Genomic DNA, 15,501 nt, shown 5'->3' on the forward strand with positions numbered 1-15,501 from the left:
TGCTGTGGATGTTTCACTGCCTCCAGTGGCCAACCCTTACGCTGCAGATAGGAATCTTTTCCTTCTGCTTGTCTGGGTTATTCACCTGGAGCCTGTTTATTCCCTTTTGTCTTTCCCTCAGTCCCTCTAGGTCTGAACATCGGGATTCGGCACGCGAATATAATAACCATTCTAGATCACAACATTCCATCATTCCTCATTAAGATTATAGGCGTCCTAGATCATCTTCTAGATGTCATAGTAAAGAACCCAAATCTGGATCTGGGCACCATTCTCACCGCCATTCCAGTCACTCTAAAAGAAAAGTTTGCTGGGGATGAAGGGCTCAGTTCCCGGAAGGTAAATCCTTCTGTGAGCCATGTTATTCCCGAGCCGTAAGGGAAAGAGGAGGTGGAGACCATCAAGTGGAGGCACTGGTCAGCAAGGGGGTTCAGGAATCCCTGAGCAGAACTGACTCCAACCGTACCATCATTCCTCCTGTTGACCAAGCATCAGTCCTTGTGCAGGATGACCCTGAGGCTCCGGGTCCCTCTCAGCATAACCGCTTCTTAAGTGAAGCCTCAGATAGTGAGGTGGAAGGCGTTAACCCTGGCACGGGTTTTGATTTTTTTCTCTAAAGAAGGAGCGCCCAAACTTTCCCCTTTTTGGGTGAACTTGGTGAAATCATTACAGATGAATAGGGTGGCGTGGAAAAAAAAAACTTGCTACTATCTAAAATAGCAAAAAAGTACCCATTCAAAAGTGAGGATGTGAAACATCTAGAGTCAGCACCTCTCATCTGACGCAGCCTTAATGAGGTTGGTGAGGCACGTCACACTCCCTCTGGAAGACACTGTTTCCTTTAAGGACGGTTTGGAGAGGAAGATAGATACAGACCTCAAACGTATATATATTACAGCAGGTGTGGCCTGTAAGCCAGCTCTGGCCCTTGCAGCCCTGTCCAAAGCAATAGAGGCCTGGACAGATGAAGTGCATTCTACCTTGGGAAGCGTCTCTGAGGAGACGGCCAGGAGCATACCGATACATGAACTAAGGATGGTGTCGGTCTTTTGGGAGAAGCCTCCCTTGACATTATTCGCCCGGTAGCACGCGTCACGCTGTCTTCCGTCACAGCTAAACGTGCCTTGTGGCTGCACCCTTGGTTAGCTGATCCTGCCTCGTAACAGGCATGGTGCAGGATTCCCTTTGAGGGCTCCTCCCTCTTCGGGAACAAGCTTGACAGTGCTATCACCCGTGCCACGGGGGTAAGTCAGGGTTCCTTCCCCAGGATCGTCGCCTTCTAGGTCAGAGAAGAGCTCAACCTAGGCAAGATCAGGATCATGCAAGAGATGCTCATCATTATAAGCCTGGTCGCAAGTTCGAGAAGAACTGGTAGAGAAACCAGCCTTCTGGCCTGAAATCCTCAAAGGAAGCATCTTCTGGTGGACGTGAGGCCTCCAAGTCTTTTTGATATAAGGCTTGGTTACTTCAGTTTCAACCTGTCTGGGCAGCCTCGATTAAGGATTTCTGGACTGTCAAAACGGTCTCCTCAGGTAATTCTTGGACGTTTGTCAGTTCACCCACACTTCAGGTTTGTACCCACAGTCTTGTCTTGTTTAAAAAAACAAAAAAAAAGAAAGCAAGTCTTTCTATCATATACAGACTCTCTTGTGGCTCAGGACGCCATACAAGTTACAAGAGGCAAAAAATTTCAAGGGATTTACTCACCCCTTTTCATGGTTCTGAAAAAGAACAGCTTCTGGAGCCCAGTCATAGACTTGATCCGCTTGAATTCTTTTATCAAAAAGGAAAATTTCAAGATGGAGTCGCTACTCACAATACATTAGACAATTTAACCAGACTACTGGCTTGAGTCCATAGATCTGAAGGATGCCTATTTCCATGTCCCGATAGCAGAGGAGTTCCAGAAGTGTCTCCAATTTACATGTCTCCCGTTTGGGTTTGCAACATCACCTTGGGTATTTTTCAAAGCTCTTACTGGCTACCATGGCACTAACCAAGACCAGAGGTATCCGGTTACATCACTATCTGGACGATCTGCTGTTACTCTCATGAGACAAGGAGCAGCTGTTAATACATCGATCTCAGGTCATCTCCACTCTGGATGTTGAACAGAGAAAAGAGCCATCTAGAGCCTACACAGTCCCTGATATTCCTCGGCGCTCAATTCAATACACTAAAGAGTACCATCTCCTTGCGCCTAGAGAAAGTTCCATTGATTCGGGACAGAATTCGCCTCGCAATGGCTTCTCCTCTTCTCAGGGCCTCACAGTGTCTCAAGATAATAGGCACCATGGTAATCACAGCCCCCATTATGAAATGGGCACAATGGAAGATGCAGCCCTTTCAAAAGGGTTTCCTCCAGCAGTGGGATCCGGGGTCTCAAAATCATTTCATCCAGTTAACCCCGTCCATGCGAGAGAGCCCTCCCTGGTGGCTATTACAGAAGAATCTCCTCAATTGCCATTCCATAGCACCCGTCTCCTGGATCACGATCACAATGGATGCTAGCGACAGAGGATGGAGCGCTCTTTTCCTGACTGAGGTAGCTCAGGGGAAATGGGACTTTCCAACTCGAAGGATAGTATTGAATGTTCTAGAGCTCCGAGCAGCCTTCTGTGCTCTACAAGCATTTCTTCACTTGACAAGGGGTGCCTCAGTTCTCCTAAGACTGGACAACATATCAGCAGTCTCATACATCAAGAGACAGGGAGGCTCTTGCATCGGAAGTGGAGTCAATCATGTCATGGGCTCAGACGAATTTGACAAATCTGACAGCTGTCTATCTCCCCAGAACTCAGAACGTCCAGGCAGACTTTCTCTCAAGGGTGTCCCTAGACAACAACGAATGGTCTCTCCACACCGAGGTCTTCAGTTGGGTCCTGTCTCTGGGAATTGTACCAGTGGACCTGTTTGCCTCTCTGTGCAACTTTAAGCTGAAGAGGTACTACACGAGATGTCGTTGTCCCCAGGCCTTCGGAGTACATGCCCTGAAGGATCAGTGGAGGTTCCACAGGGTTTATGCCTTTTTCCCAGTTACCTGTCATTCTCCAGTTTTTGTCAAGACTCAGGTGGGAAGAGATCGAAATGGCGGTGATGGTCCCATACTGGCCCAACAGGCCATGGTTTCTTCTGCTGTTACAACTCAGCTTCTGGGATCCAGTTCCTCTCCCATCCAGACCAGATCTCCTGTTGCAGGGAACGACTCTTCATTCCCAACCCATCTGCACCTGATGGCTTGGTTTTTGAGAGTGGAAGGCTGGAGGCCGAGGTTGCCCAAGCAGGGCTATCTCTACATTGCTGAATGCCAGGAGAGCAAGTACCAACAAAGTCTACCAAAGGATTTGGTCAAAATTTACAGACTACATTTCTATCACTGGTAGTTCTTTTAACGATCCAAAGATACAGGATATCCTAGGTTTTCTTCAAACAGGCCTGGATTTGTCCTTATCAGTTAGCTCCTTGCGAGTTCAGGCTCCTGCAATCTCTGCCTTCACGGGTATATCCTGGGCTAGACACTCTCTTAATAGGCAAGGGAGCAATAAGGCTCAGATCTCAGAGAAAACCAAAGAAAACCAAGATTTTCGAAATGGGACCTTCCCCTTGTCCTGGATTTCTTCTCAGGAAGAGAAATGCAACACATGGGTCAGCTATCTATGAAGGAATCTTTCTGTCAAAAGTTATCTTCCTGGTGGCCATAACATCGGCTAAGAGGCTTTCTGAAATTGTTTCTCTAGGATTCAAGGAGCCATTCCTTACTTTCTTCCCTGATCGAGTAGTCTTGATTCCTATGCTAGGATCAAATCCCAAGGTAACATCCATATTTTACAAGAATCAGGAGATTGTTCTTCCAACCTTTCGGTCAGCCGAGAACTCTAGTATTCATCCTTTAGATGTTGTAGAAGTTTTAAAGCAATACTTAGAAGCCACAGCTTCTTTTCACAAAGTCTGAGCATCTGTTCATTTTCTTCCATGGGAAAAACAAAGGATTGTGTGCTTCTTCTAGAACATCACAGCCTGGATTGTTCAGGCCATTCAGTGGGCTTATAAGGCTAAGGGTCTGGCTCCTCCGGAGGCAGTGACCACTCATTATACCAGGTATGTTTCTATATCGTGGGCAGTCTCCTGACATGTATCCCCGGAAGCAATTTGTAAATCGGCCTCATGGTCGTCGATTAACACATTTATGACGCACTATTGCGCAGAGTTGGCTTCTTTGTCTTCAGTTAATTTTGGTTTGCATGTCTTATCTATTGACTGTGCCAATTAAACATTTTTCTCTTTAACCAGCAATTGCCCACCCGGGTGTGTATGGCTAGTTATTTCCCATACGTAGGCTGCCATGGAGTCTGTCAGGAAAACAAAAAATTTATATCAAATACTTTACGTAATTTTTCTTTCCTGATGGACTCCATGGCAGCAGGAGTTCCCTCCCATTTGCTGGAGTAGGCTAAGTTACGGAACACGGTCTCTGACTAGAAGCAAAGATTAATGGGAGTGGGGTTCTCTGAGGTATGAGAGGCGGGATTAACCCATACGTAGGCTGCCATGGAGTCCATCAGGAAAGGAAAATTACGGTAAGTATTTTATATAAATTTTCCGTTATCCTGGAATATGACTTGTGAACGTTGGAAAAAAAAGTGTCTTTTTCTGTGGTGTGTAAACATCTCCAGGGATCATACATTGTCTTCGGCTGAAAAGACGTTGGCCAGTCCTCTTCTAGGATTCTTCCCTTTCTTGGATGTGTCCATGTCCGGATCCATTGGAGCATTAAGGTCTCCACAAATAATGAGGTGTCCTTTCTGTATTTTCTTTGTTTTCTTGAACACTTTCTTGATGAACTGGAGAGGGTTTTTGTTGGGAGCATATATGTTGACTATTGTGTATACCGTGTTGTCAATTGAAGCTACCAGTATCAGTTTTGATATCAATTTGTTGAAAGGAAACTGTGTCTTTTATAGCCGTAATCACTCCTTTTTTTTAATATGGCTGGAAACGAAAAATTTGTGGAAATTTATGGTGTTTGAATTTTGGTGGGTTATCCTTTGTAAAGTGCGATTCTTGGATACAAATGACGTCCCTTCCGAATTTAATGGCTTCTGACCATAGAGCTCTCCGTTTGAATGGGCTATTTAGGCCCTTCACATTCATTGACATGAGTTTAAGAGTCATTACTGGTATAAGGGTGGATGCTGAGGTGTAGTATCATATTTGTATATTGTTGATTCCTGAAATGTGGAAAAAAACAACTTGTGATGGAGGTGTTGTATTAAGTAAAGTATATAAGTGAAAAAAACATAGGGAAAGTCAGAACGAAGTAAAAACATCAAAAAAGGAAGTGGAGTTGTGATGTGTAGAATAATTATATTAATTTGGCTTTATAATCAAGATCTGTAAGTATGCATTCTGAGTTCCCTTTTATGCTTTGACTTTGAAAAAGCTCACTCAGCTCAGCATAAGACGAATCTTGAAATAGCTAGGTTGTGTGCATGTCATTTTTGTACCAGTTGTTCTCCATGTACAAAGTTAATGACTAAAGGTCAGTAGGTCAGTGGTTTCGCAGATAAGAATATACTCAGAGTATCTGTCATAGACTTTATTGTAAAGATCTTTTTAAAAGTAAAAACATATATTATCCATAATATAGTTAGTTATTTGATATAGTTATTTAATTAGTTAGTTAGATTGAGTTTGTGTGAAGTAATATATATATTTATGTATCCAATTGTAGTTTAATATGCATTTGTAAGGTTTGGTACAGAATTGCATTTCTGTAGCTTAAAGGATATCCATTACAAGAATTCGGCCATTTGGAAAGGTCATTCACCTTGAGTTTTTTATAAGAATCTGTTGTGTGTTACTGACAATCAAAGAAGCTTAAGAGACGTGTCAGCTGTTGGCAAAGAGAATATTTAGAATAATCACGAATATGATCATTTCATATTTAGTTCTAGCCGTATATGGCTATGGCTATAGTCTGCTGACTAGTAGATTTGAAATAGTATAAAAACAGAGTGACACTTCACTTCAGGACGCACGACACGACACGCACTTCACTACACGACACACAACACAACACATGTCCTTCACTCACACACACAGAAGGACTTCACTGCTTTTTCACACATACAAGAGGAAGGACACACGCATCCTTATACTACAGAAGACGTTTTGTTTACATTAGGCCTATACACAGCCTACGTCACAAACAGCTGCTAGAGCAGACACCTCTCTGACATAGAAGAGCACAGACAGAGCTGATGCATCTCTTGAACTCTTTTGATACAAGTTTTTGTTCTTATTCTCTTTTGTTTTACTACATCAAGCTGTAAGAAGAATTTAACTTTGTATATATTTTCAAGTTATTGCCAAGTGTGACCAAATAAACTCACACTTTGTTTAAGACAGTCTGGCTACTGAACTTTTGAACAAAACGCCTAAGACACTGTTGACATAACACGTGTCTGTGAGAAGAGAAGGTTTTTACACCCTCTCTACATTTTTACATGATGCAACTCCCATGTACAGTAACATGTAATCCTAGTCAGGGGGTTGTCGGGGTTAGTGCAGAATTCCCTGAGGTCCGGCTTCCCTGAGCTTCATTAGAAACCTGAGGTTTAAACTTGGAAGGAACTTGTGGTTGTACAAGTTTTTTTTAAAAGAGTTGGACTTTCTCTTTTTTCTAAATCTTGCCCTTTTAGGATTTTTTGTTCCAGTCTTGAGATATTGGTCCAGGGGTATTAGTATCCATTCTGTTGTTCTCTATGTTGGGGATTAACCCCCAAGAACGTAGTATTTTCAGGCCTTGGTCCAGGCTGTTGATTGAGTAAGGGGTACCTTTGTAGTCCACAAGTAGTTTTGTGGGAAATCCCCATTTATAAATCACACTGTGGTTACGCAGGATCTTCGTAATCGAGTTTAGGTTTTTGCGAGCTAAGATTGTCACTTGAGATAGGTCTGAGTACAGGATTATACCTGCGTAGGGGTCAGGGAGAGGTGAGTGGCGGCGTGCATATTGCATGAGTTAATCTTTTACTCCAAAAAAATGAATTTTGGCTATGACATCTCTCGGTAGTTTCTCAGCAATATGATACGGCTTAGGCAATCTGTGGGTCTATCAATTTCCAGCTCTTGTTGTGGAATTGATGGAATTAGCTCTGCAATCATTTTTTAATGAAGCATTTCAGATCCGCCGGATTCACATTTTCTGGTATTCCTTTGAATTTTATATTATTTCTCCTACTTCTGTCTTCAATGTCTCTGACTTTTATTCTTAGCTGTCTCACTTCTTCTTCTAGTTCAAAGTGGGAGTCCACTGGATCGTTGTGTGCTGAAGTCGCACATCTTATTTTCCATATAGTCCACTCTTTCACCCAGTGCCTCAATCTCTACCTTAGATTTATGCATAAAGTTTATCATATCATGCTGTAGAGCACCCCTTAGAGACATTATCATATCTTCGATAGTTGTGTCTAGTATAGGTTGCCCTGCTGTTGGTATGGCATTTAGTTTATCGTCATAAGGGTTGCTTTCTAGAGTGTAAATGTGGTCTGAGGGAGCTTTGGTGGTTTTACCTTCATTAGAAGAGATCCTTCTTCTTTGTTTCACTGGGCTCAGAATATCATCCTGGGAATCAGTGTTGCTGTGGCACTGTGAGGTAAAGTGCTTGTCTCCCTCTTGTTCTGAGCCTGCAGCATGTTTCTCTGTGTTGCAGGGAGGGGAGGAGCTGGTGCCATCTTGGTCTCTCTGTATCCCGGCCAGGCTACAGAAAGCACTTAATTTGCGGGGTCCCTCTCTTGTTTTCCGCTTGGCTGACATGATCCTCGTGTTCCCGCTGATCTCCAGTGGAGGTATAAAACTCTCAGGGCTTACAAGTCGCTTTGAAGTCCACTCAGGGGAGTCTGTGATAGAGAAGCTCCCTTACAGTGCAGCCATTCACTTCCTCAGCTGACCACGCCCCCGAAAATTCCCCCTGAAAACTCCGTGTTGTCAGAGGGGTACGGGGTCATCCGTTTACGTAAACAGGGTGACCCCACCCCCGTCTGACAACATGGGGAAAGCCATAGGGATATCCACGTTCGTCAGAGGGAGGCGGGGTCATCGGGTGGCCCGCCCTCCATTATATAAGAACTGTCACCTCAACAGAAGCGTAACACAGTGGAACACTCCCACTGAGGTGGATCGTGCAGAGGATGAGGGGGAGAAGAAGCCGGAGGAAGATGCCAGATGAGAAGACCAGAGAAGGAAGCGGAGGAAGAAGAAGATGGAGGAAGAAGAACACAGAAGGAAGACCAGAAGAAAGAAGATGGAAGAAGAAACGGGGAAAGAAGAAATTAATAAAGGAATTGCCAAAAACCGTCTCTTGTCTTTTTAACATTTTTGACACTTTTTTTTTAAATGGTGGGGTACATTTGTACCCCATTACCAATTCACACGGGGGGGGGCTGGGATCTTGGGGTCCTCTTGTTAAAGGGGGCTTCCAGATTCCGATAAGCCCCCCTGCCCGCAGACCCCCACAACCACCGGGCAAGGGTTGTGGAAATGTGGCCCTTCTCCCCATCAACATGGGGACAAGGTGCTTTGGGGGGCAGCTACCACAAAGCACACTCCCAATGTTGAGGGCATGTGGCCTGTTACGGTTCAGGAGGGGGGTGCTCTCTCGTCACCCCCTCTTTTCCTGCGGCCTGCCAGGTTGCGTGCTCTGATAAGGGTTTGGTATGGATTTTTGGGGGGACCCCACGCCATTTTTTTTAAATTTTGGCGCGGGGTTCCCCTTAATATCCATACCAGACCTGAAGGGCCTGGTATGGAATTTAGGGGGACCCCCACGCATTTTTTTATTCATTTTGGTTCAGGGTTCCCCTGTGGGGAAATTCCATGCCGTTTTTATCAATTAACTTTTATGTGTATTGTCGGACCGACAATTCATTATAGCCGGCACTAGCTCTAGCACTTTTAAATGACTTTTTTTCTCTTTAGAAATGTAATTTTGCTGTCAGACTGTTCTAAACACGGGAAACATGCGCCACTTTACAGGCATACTGTCACGTACCTGGTGGGTTGTGAGTCTGAAGTGCAGAGAAAGACCTCCCTTACAGCTCCCACTCCCGTTCCCCTGGAATGGAGACAGAGGGCCAGGAGTGAAGAGTGGTATGGGTGCCTGGCAGGATCAACGGTTGCTGAAAGACAGTAGTGGTGGCACCCTCTGGAGTCAGGAACCTGAAGAGTAGACTGAAAACAGAGACTGGAATGCTGGACTGGAACCAGGAACAACAGCAGGTACTAGCAGACTGGAAGCTGGACTGGAACCAGGAACAACAGCAGGTAATAGCCTGGAACACTGGACTGGAACACAGCAGAAGATAGCCTGGAATGCTGGACTGGAACACAGCAGAGGATAGCCTGGAACGCTGGACTGGAGCCAGGAACAACAGCAGGTAATAGCAGACTGGAGGCTGGACTGGAACCAGGAACAACAGCAGGTAATAGCAGACTGGAAGCTGTACTGGAACACAGCAGAGGATAGCCTGGAATGCTGGACTGGAACCAGGAACAACAGCAGGTAATAGCAGACTGGAAGCTGGACTGAAACCAGGAACAACAGCATGTAATAGCAGACTGGAAGCTGATGTACACAGTGGAGGGTCAACAAGCCGGTGGTCAGTAACGGTCGGACAGCAGAGGTACCAGGGGTAATGCAGAGGGATGGTCAGGCAAGCCAAGAGGGTCTGGTGCAGGCAGATAGCAGGATCGTCAAACAGGAAGCCGGGTCAGATAACAGGATACACAGATCAGATCAGGTAACACTCACAGAACGCTGTAGAGCAGACAGCGGGGAAGGAGTGTGACAGGCAGGTTTAAATAGCCCGCCTGACACCAGCGGGAGTGCGCACGCACGCCCGTGCGTGACCGCACCCATGGACGCGCGCGCATGCGCAATGGAACCCGTGGCCGAGTTCCCGTGCGCCTGGGACGCCGGTTACTGGCAGGATCTTCATGACACATACTATAGACACCCCCCAGGTACGAAATTTAAAGGAATATTATACTTTTATTGTTTCACTTTAAGCATTATTAAAATCACTGCTCCCGAAAAAACAGCCGTTTTTAAAACTTTTTTTTGCATTGATACATGTCCCCTGGGGCAGGACCCGGGTCCCCAAACATGTTTTATGACAATAGCTTGCATATAAGCCTTTAAAATTAGCTCTTTTGATTTCTCCCATAGACTTTTAAAGGGTGTTCCTCAGCTTTCGAATTTCCCGTGAACACCCCAAATTGTTCGCTATTCGGCGAACGGGCGAACATCCAATGTTTGAGTCGAACTCATGTTCGATTCGAACATAAAGCCCATCCCTATTCATAAACCAGAGGCTCTGGATGGACAGATTTTCTGGTCTAAAACCCCCTTCATGCCTAATGCCGCGTACACACGGTCGGACTTTTCGGCTACAAAAGTCCGACAGCCCGTCCGACAGACTTTCGACGGACTTTTGGCGGACTTGCGGCAGACTTTCTAACGAACGGACTTGCCTACATACGATCACACAAAAGTCCGATGGATTCGTACGTGATGACGTACACCGGACTAAAATAAGAAAGTTGATAGCCAGTAGCCAATAGCTGCCCTAGCGTGGGTTTTTGTTCGTCGGACTAGCATACAGACGAGTGGATTTCTGGGTCCGACGTAGTTATGACGTAAAGATTTGAAGCATGTTTCAAATCTAAAGTCCGTCAGATTTGCGGCTGGAAAAGTCAGTTGAAAGTCCGGGGAAGGCCACACACGATCGGATTGTCAGCCGGCTTTGGTCCGTCGGCATCCGTCTGACTTTTGTAGACGAAAAGCCTGACCGTGTGTACGCAGCATAAGCCTTTTCTGACATTTGTTGCTTACAAGTTAAAATCAGTAATTTTTGCTAGAAAATGACTTATAAATCCCAAATAAATATATATATATATATATATATATATATATATATATATATATATATATATATATATATATATTTATTTAGCAGAGACCCTAGAGAAGAGATGAGCCCGATGTTGGAGTCAAACGTAAGTTTGACTCCAACATCGGGCGTTCGCCCGTTTGTCAAATTGTGAATTTTATGTGGTGTTTGTGGCAAATTCGAGCGCCGCAGAATGCCCCATAATGTACTGCGAGATCGCAGTGCATTGACGTCTGATGATTGTCCAAAGCATGCACCTGACCTGCATGCTTTGGCCAATCACAGCAAGCTCTGCTGCGAGAGACATAATTGGCCAAAAGCAGGGTGCCTTTGGCCAATCGTGGCTCAGGGGGACTAAGTAAATGCCCCACACTATATAGCAGCCATGTATAGTGTGTGGACAGAGATAGATTGAGCTAGATTAGGCAGGCAGGTTAATTAGTGGCGTGCAGGCAGTGTATTTGATAGATATATATATATATATATATATATATATTTTAGCAGAGACCCCTATAGTAGGGATAAGCCTGATGTTCGAGTCGAACGTAAATTTGGAATGCCTCATAATGTACTGCGAGATCAAAGTGCATTGACATCTGATGATTGGCCAAACCATGCACCTGACCTGTATGCTTTGGCCAATCACAGCACGCTCTTCTGCGAGAGCCATAATTGTCCAAAGGCAGGGTGCTTGTTACATAGCAGCCATGTGTAGTGTGTGGATGGAGATCAATTGCAGTGTGTATATATATATATATATATATATATATATATATATATATCTGCCTACAGTATCTCACAAAAGTGAGTACACCCCTCACATTTTTGTAAATATTTTATTCTATCTTTTCATGTGACAACACTGAAGAAATGACACTTTGCTACAATGTAAAGTAGTGAGTGTACAGCCTGTATAACAGTGTAAATTTGCTGTCCATTCAAAATAACTCAACACACAGTCATTAATGTCTAAACCCCTGGCAACAAAAGTGAGTACACCCCTAAGTGAAAATGTCCAAATTGTGCCCAAATTGTTAATATTTTGTGTGGCCACCATTATTTTCCAGCACTGTCTTAACCCTCTTGGACATGGAGTTCACCAGAGCTTCACAGGTTGCCACTGGAGTCCTCTTCCACTCCTCCATGATGACATCACAGAGCTGGTGGATGTTAGAGACCTTGCACTCCTCCACCTTGCGTTTGAGGACTCCTGCGCCAATTTTTTTTTTTTTTAATGGTGTGGGGGGTCCCCCAATATCCATACCAGACCCTTATCTGAGCAAGCAGCCTGGCAGGCCAGGAAAGGGGAGGTTGACGAGCGAGCGCCCCCCTACATGAACCATACCAGTCCATTTGCCCTCAACATGGGAAGGGTCCTTTGGGGTCCCCCCAAAGCACCTTGTCCTCAGGTTGATGTTGTTTGCCCTCAATAAGAGACAAACTGCTTACTGGTTGAACAGACAGTGGGGTTTACAGAGGGCAGTGACCCATCAGGCTGGGAAATGGCTCCGGTGTGAAGCAGTGCAGTGGACCATGTTTAAGATGACAGCCACGGATAATGTCAAAGCTTCTATGACAATATCTGAGTGGATTGCAATAAGGGTGTCAAGAACCATAAATCAGACTGAGACAGAAAATGCAGTAAAAAAAAAAATCACACCTTTAATGTAATAGAAAAAAATAGTACAGATCAGGAACATAGTTAAATAAAGTGTAAATACCACGCTAAGACAAAAGCAAAATCAGCAAAAAAGCAGCAACAATAAACCATCTAATACCTAATGGTGCTAATAAATGTCAAAGTAAGAAAAGTTGCGCTACATTAAATATTTCTTATGTAAGAAATAGTGTGAACCAATACCATACAGAAAACCAGGACACACCCGAATCAAGAGTGCATCCTGAGCATCCTAAACTCCTTCAGGTGATGTGTACATAAATGAATTGTGAAATAAACAAAATAGCGACAGCTGAAAAAAAAATCATGTGCACATCAATCAATGTCCATAAGGCCATTAGTGTCCATATACAAATAAAATAAAATGAGCAGCGTTTTCTTTAGATGTCATAGAAAAAATATGTGAGTTATAATCCACAGCAGGTATCAAGGCCCAGATATTCAGCCTTAAAATGTCCACAAATGAAAGACAGCTCGATGTAAACTCTGTATGTGATAACCCTTACCAGAAACCGGTGGACCCCCTAAAGAGTGGGGTCATACGAGCAGACAGATATAGCCCTCTGCGGGGACACTTGAATCCTCTGGTATCTCGAGTCCTTTGGTTGCCTTGAGGGGACCGCTCAAGGCTGTGGATTATAACTCACATATTTTTTCTATCACATCTAAAGAAAACGCTGCTCATTTTATGTTATTTGTATTTGGACACTAATGGTCTTATGGACATTGTTTTTTCATTTATTGATTGATGTGCACATGATTTTTTTTTAGCTGTCGCTATTTTGTTTATTTCACAATTCATTTATGTATACATCACCTGAAGGAGTTTAGGATGCTCAGGATGCACTCTTGATTCGGGTGTGTCCTGGTTTTCTGTATGGTATTGGTTCACACTATTTCTTACATAAGAAATATTTAATGTAGCGCAACTTTTCTTACTTTGAGATCAGGAACATAATCAAAACATAAGCCAGGGTTTGTAATCAGGAAGCCAGAGATCAGCGTAGTTGGAAGCCAAAGATCAGGAACCAGAAGGGACGTCAGTCGGGCAAAGTCTTTAATGAAAAGAAGAAAAAGAGCGCACCAGCCTAGTGCATTATCCTTGACAGATTTATTAATTAAAAACAAGATAAAAACTACTCACAAAGGTTGAAGAAAAAATCGCATAGTATGTGGCACAGAGGCAATTATTCCAGTGGTAGCAGTTTTCCAGGTCCCAGGAAGGAGGCATACGGACTACTGCTGGCTAACGCGTTTCGAAGGTTACCCTTCTTCATCAGAGCCTTGTTCTTTTTTGGGCAAAGTCTTTATCAGGAACTCAGAAACACTCAGGATATGTTAAATAGGGCGAATGCACGAAAGACATGAACAAGGCAGTTTAAATAGCCAGAAGGGGTTGGCTGTAGGCTGGACTGATGAGGCAGATAATGGTAACCAGGTGAGCCACTGTGGAAACAATGAGTGGCTGGTAATTAACCGACAGCTGAGCAGCCTTGAGCACTGAGACAAGAGCTTCTAGAAGCCCAGCCCTGACAAAGGGAAGGTCTGCCTGAGAAAGAATGGGTGGATGTACTGGCCCCTTTCCTGACTGCAGATCCTCAACTGGCGAATTGTGATTTGGTCTCAGAGTCAGCATAGGACTATACTAGGATTGTCACCTCATCCCTTTAAACCCAAACACATATGAATTACACAGTTGCTGAGGTTAATTCAATGCAAATAAGGCACAAAGTGAGTTTAATTACCTCCTTAATTAGCCACAGAGCATGTGTCATTAATATGTGTTCCATTTTAAAGGGATGAGGTGGCAACCCTAGATTATACATTGCTAAAGGCAGAAATACTAGCCAGGCTGGGAGTGACTGTTGCTTTGAGGGAGAGCCGAGTTCATGGCTGGCGCTTTGACAGGGCTAAGCCTGCCTGTGTGCAGCTCTATCATCTAATGCAGGGGGTCTCCAAACTTTTCAAAGGGCCAGTTTTATTGTCCTACTAAGGCTAGCAAAGGGCCACATTTGTCCCTCGGACCGCAGTTTGGAGACCCCTGATCTAATGCACCTGTTCCAGGAGGACAGGACTCTGTGCAGGCCAGTAAAGTTCCTCCACCCCAAACTTGCTCATCCATGTCTTTATGGACCTTGCTTTGTGCACTGGTCCAAATCATTTGGTGGAGGGGGGATTATGGTGTTTTGTTGTTTTCCAGGGTTTGGCCCCTTAGTTCCAGTGAAGGGAACTCGGAAGACATCAGCATACCAAGACATTTTGGACAATTTCATGCTCCCAACGTTGTGGGAACAGTTTAGGGATGGCCCCACAAGACTGCCCACCAGTGCACAAAGCAAGGTCCATAAAGACATAGATGAGGGAGTTTGGGGTGGAGGAACTTGAATGGCCTGTGCAGAGTCCTGACCTCAACCCGATAGAACACCTTTGGGATGAATTAGAGCAGAGATTGCAAGCCAGGCCTTCTCGTCCAACATCAGTGCCTGACCTCACAAATGCACTTCTGGAAGAATGGTCAAACATTCCCATAGACACACTCCTAAACCTTGTGGACGGCCTTCCCAGAAGAGTTGAAGTTGTTATAGCTGCAAAGGGTGGGCCAACTCAATATTGAACAGACATCCACCAGCCTCTCTGACCAGCTGCTTAATAAACAAGTACCCGCCCTCTACTATTAACCCGCTCCTAAACCTGCACCATGCTGACTCGTCTACAACAGAGCTCTTCATACTATGACCCTCCAGATGTTCAGGAACTACAATTCCCACCATGCCTAGTCATGTCTGTGAATGTCAGAGTATTACAATGTCTCATGGGACGTGTAGTTCTGCAACAGCTGGAGGGCCGAAGTTTGGAGATCCCTGATCTACA

General features: G+C 44.5%; 1 protein-coding gene across 1 annotated transcript in view; it reads right to left on the minus strand.

The window, feature by feature from the left end:
* The window catches only part of LOC141106877 (uncharacterized), a 211,149-nt gene that overhangs the window by 181,957 nt on the left and 13,691 nt on the right, over positions 1-15,501 (minus strand). Inside the window, exons 9-10 of the mRNA XM_073597806.1 lie at positions 7,393-7,901; positions 4,683-4,841 (exon numbers count right to left, since the gene is read on the minus strand). Coding sequence (XP_073453907.1) covers positions 4,683-4,841; positions 7,393-7,901 — 668 coding nt within the window. The remainder of the gene's footprint in view (positions 1-4,682; positions 4,842-7,392; positions 7,902-15,501) is intronic.

Source organism: Aquarana catesbeiana, linkage group LG08 (genome assembly GCF_042186555.1).
Source record: "Aquarana catesbeiana isolate 2022-GZ linkage group LG08, ASM4218655v1, whole genome shotgun sequence".
NCBI lineage: Eukaryota > Metazoa > Chordata > Amphibia > Anura > Ranidae > Aquarana > Aquarana catesbeiana.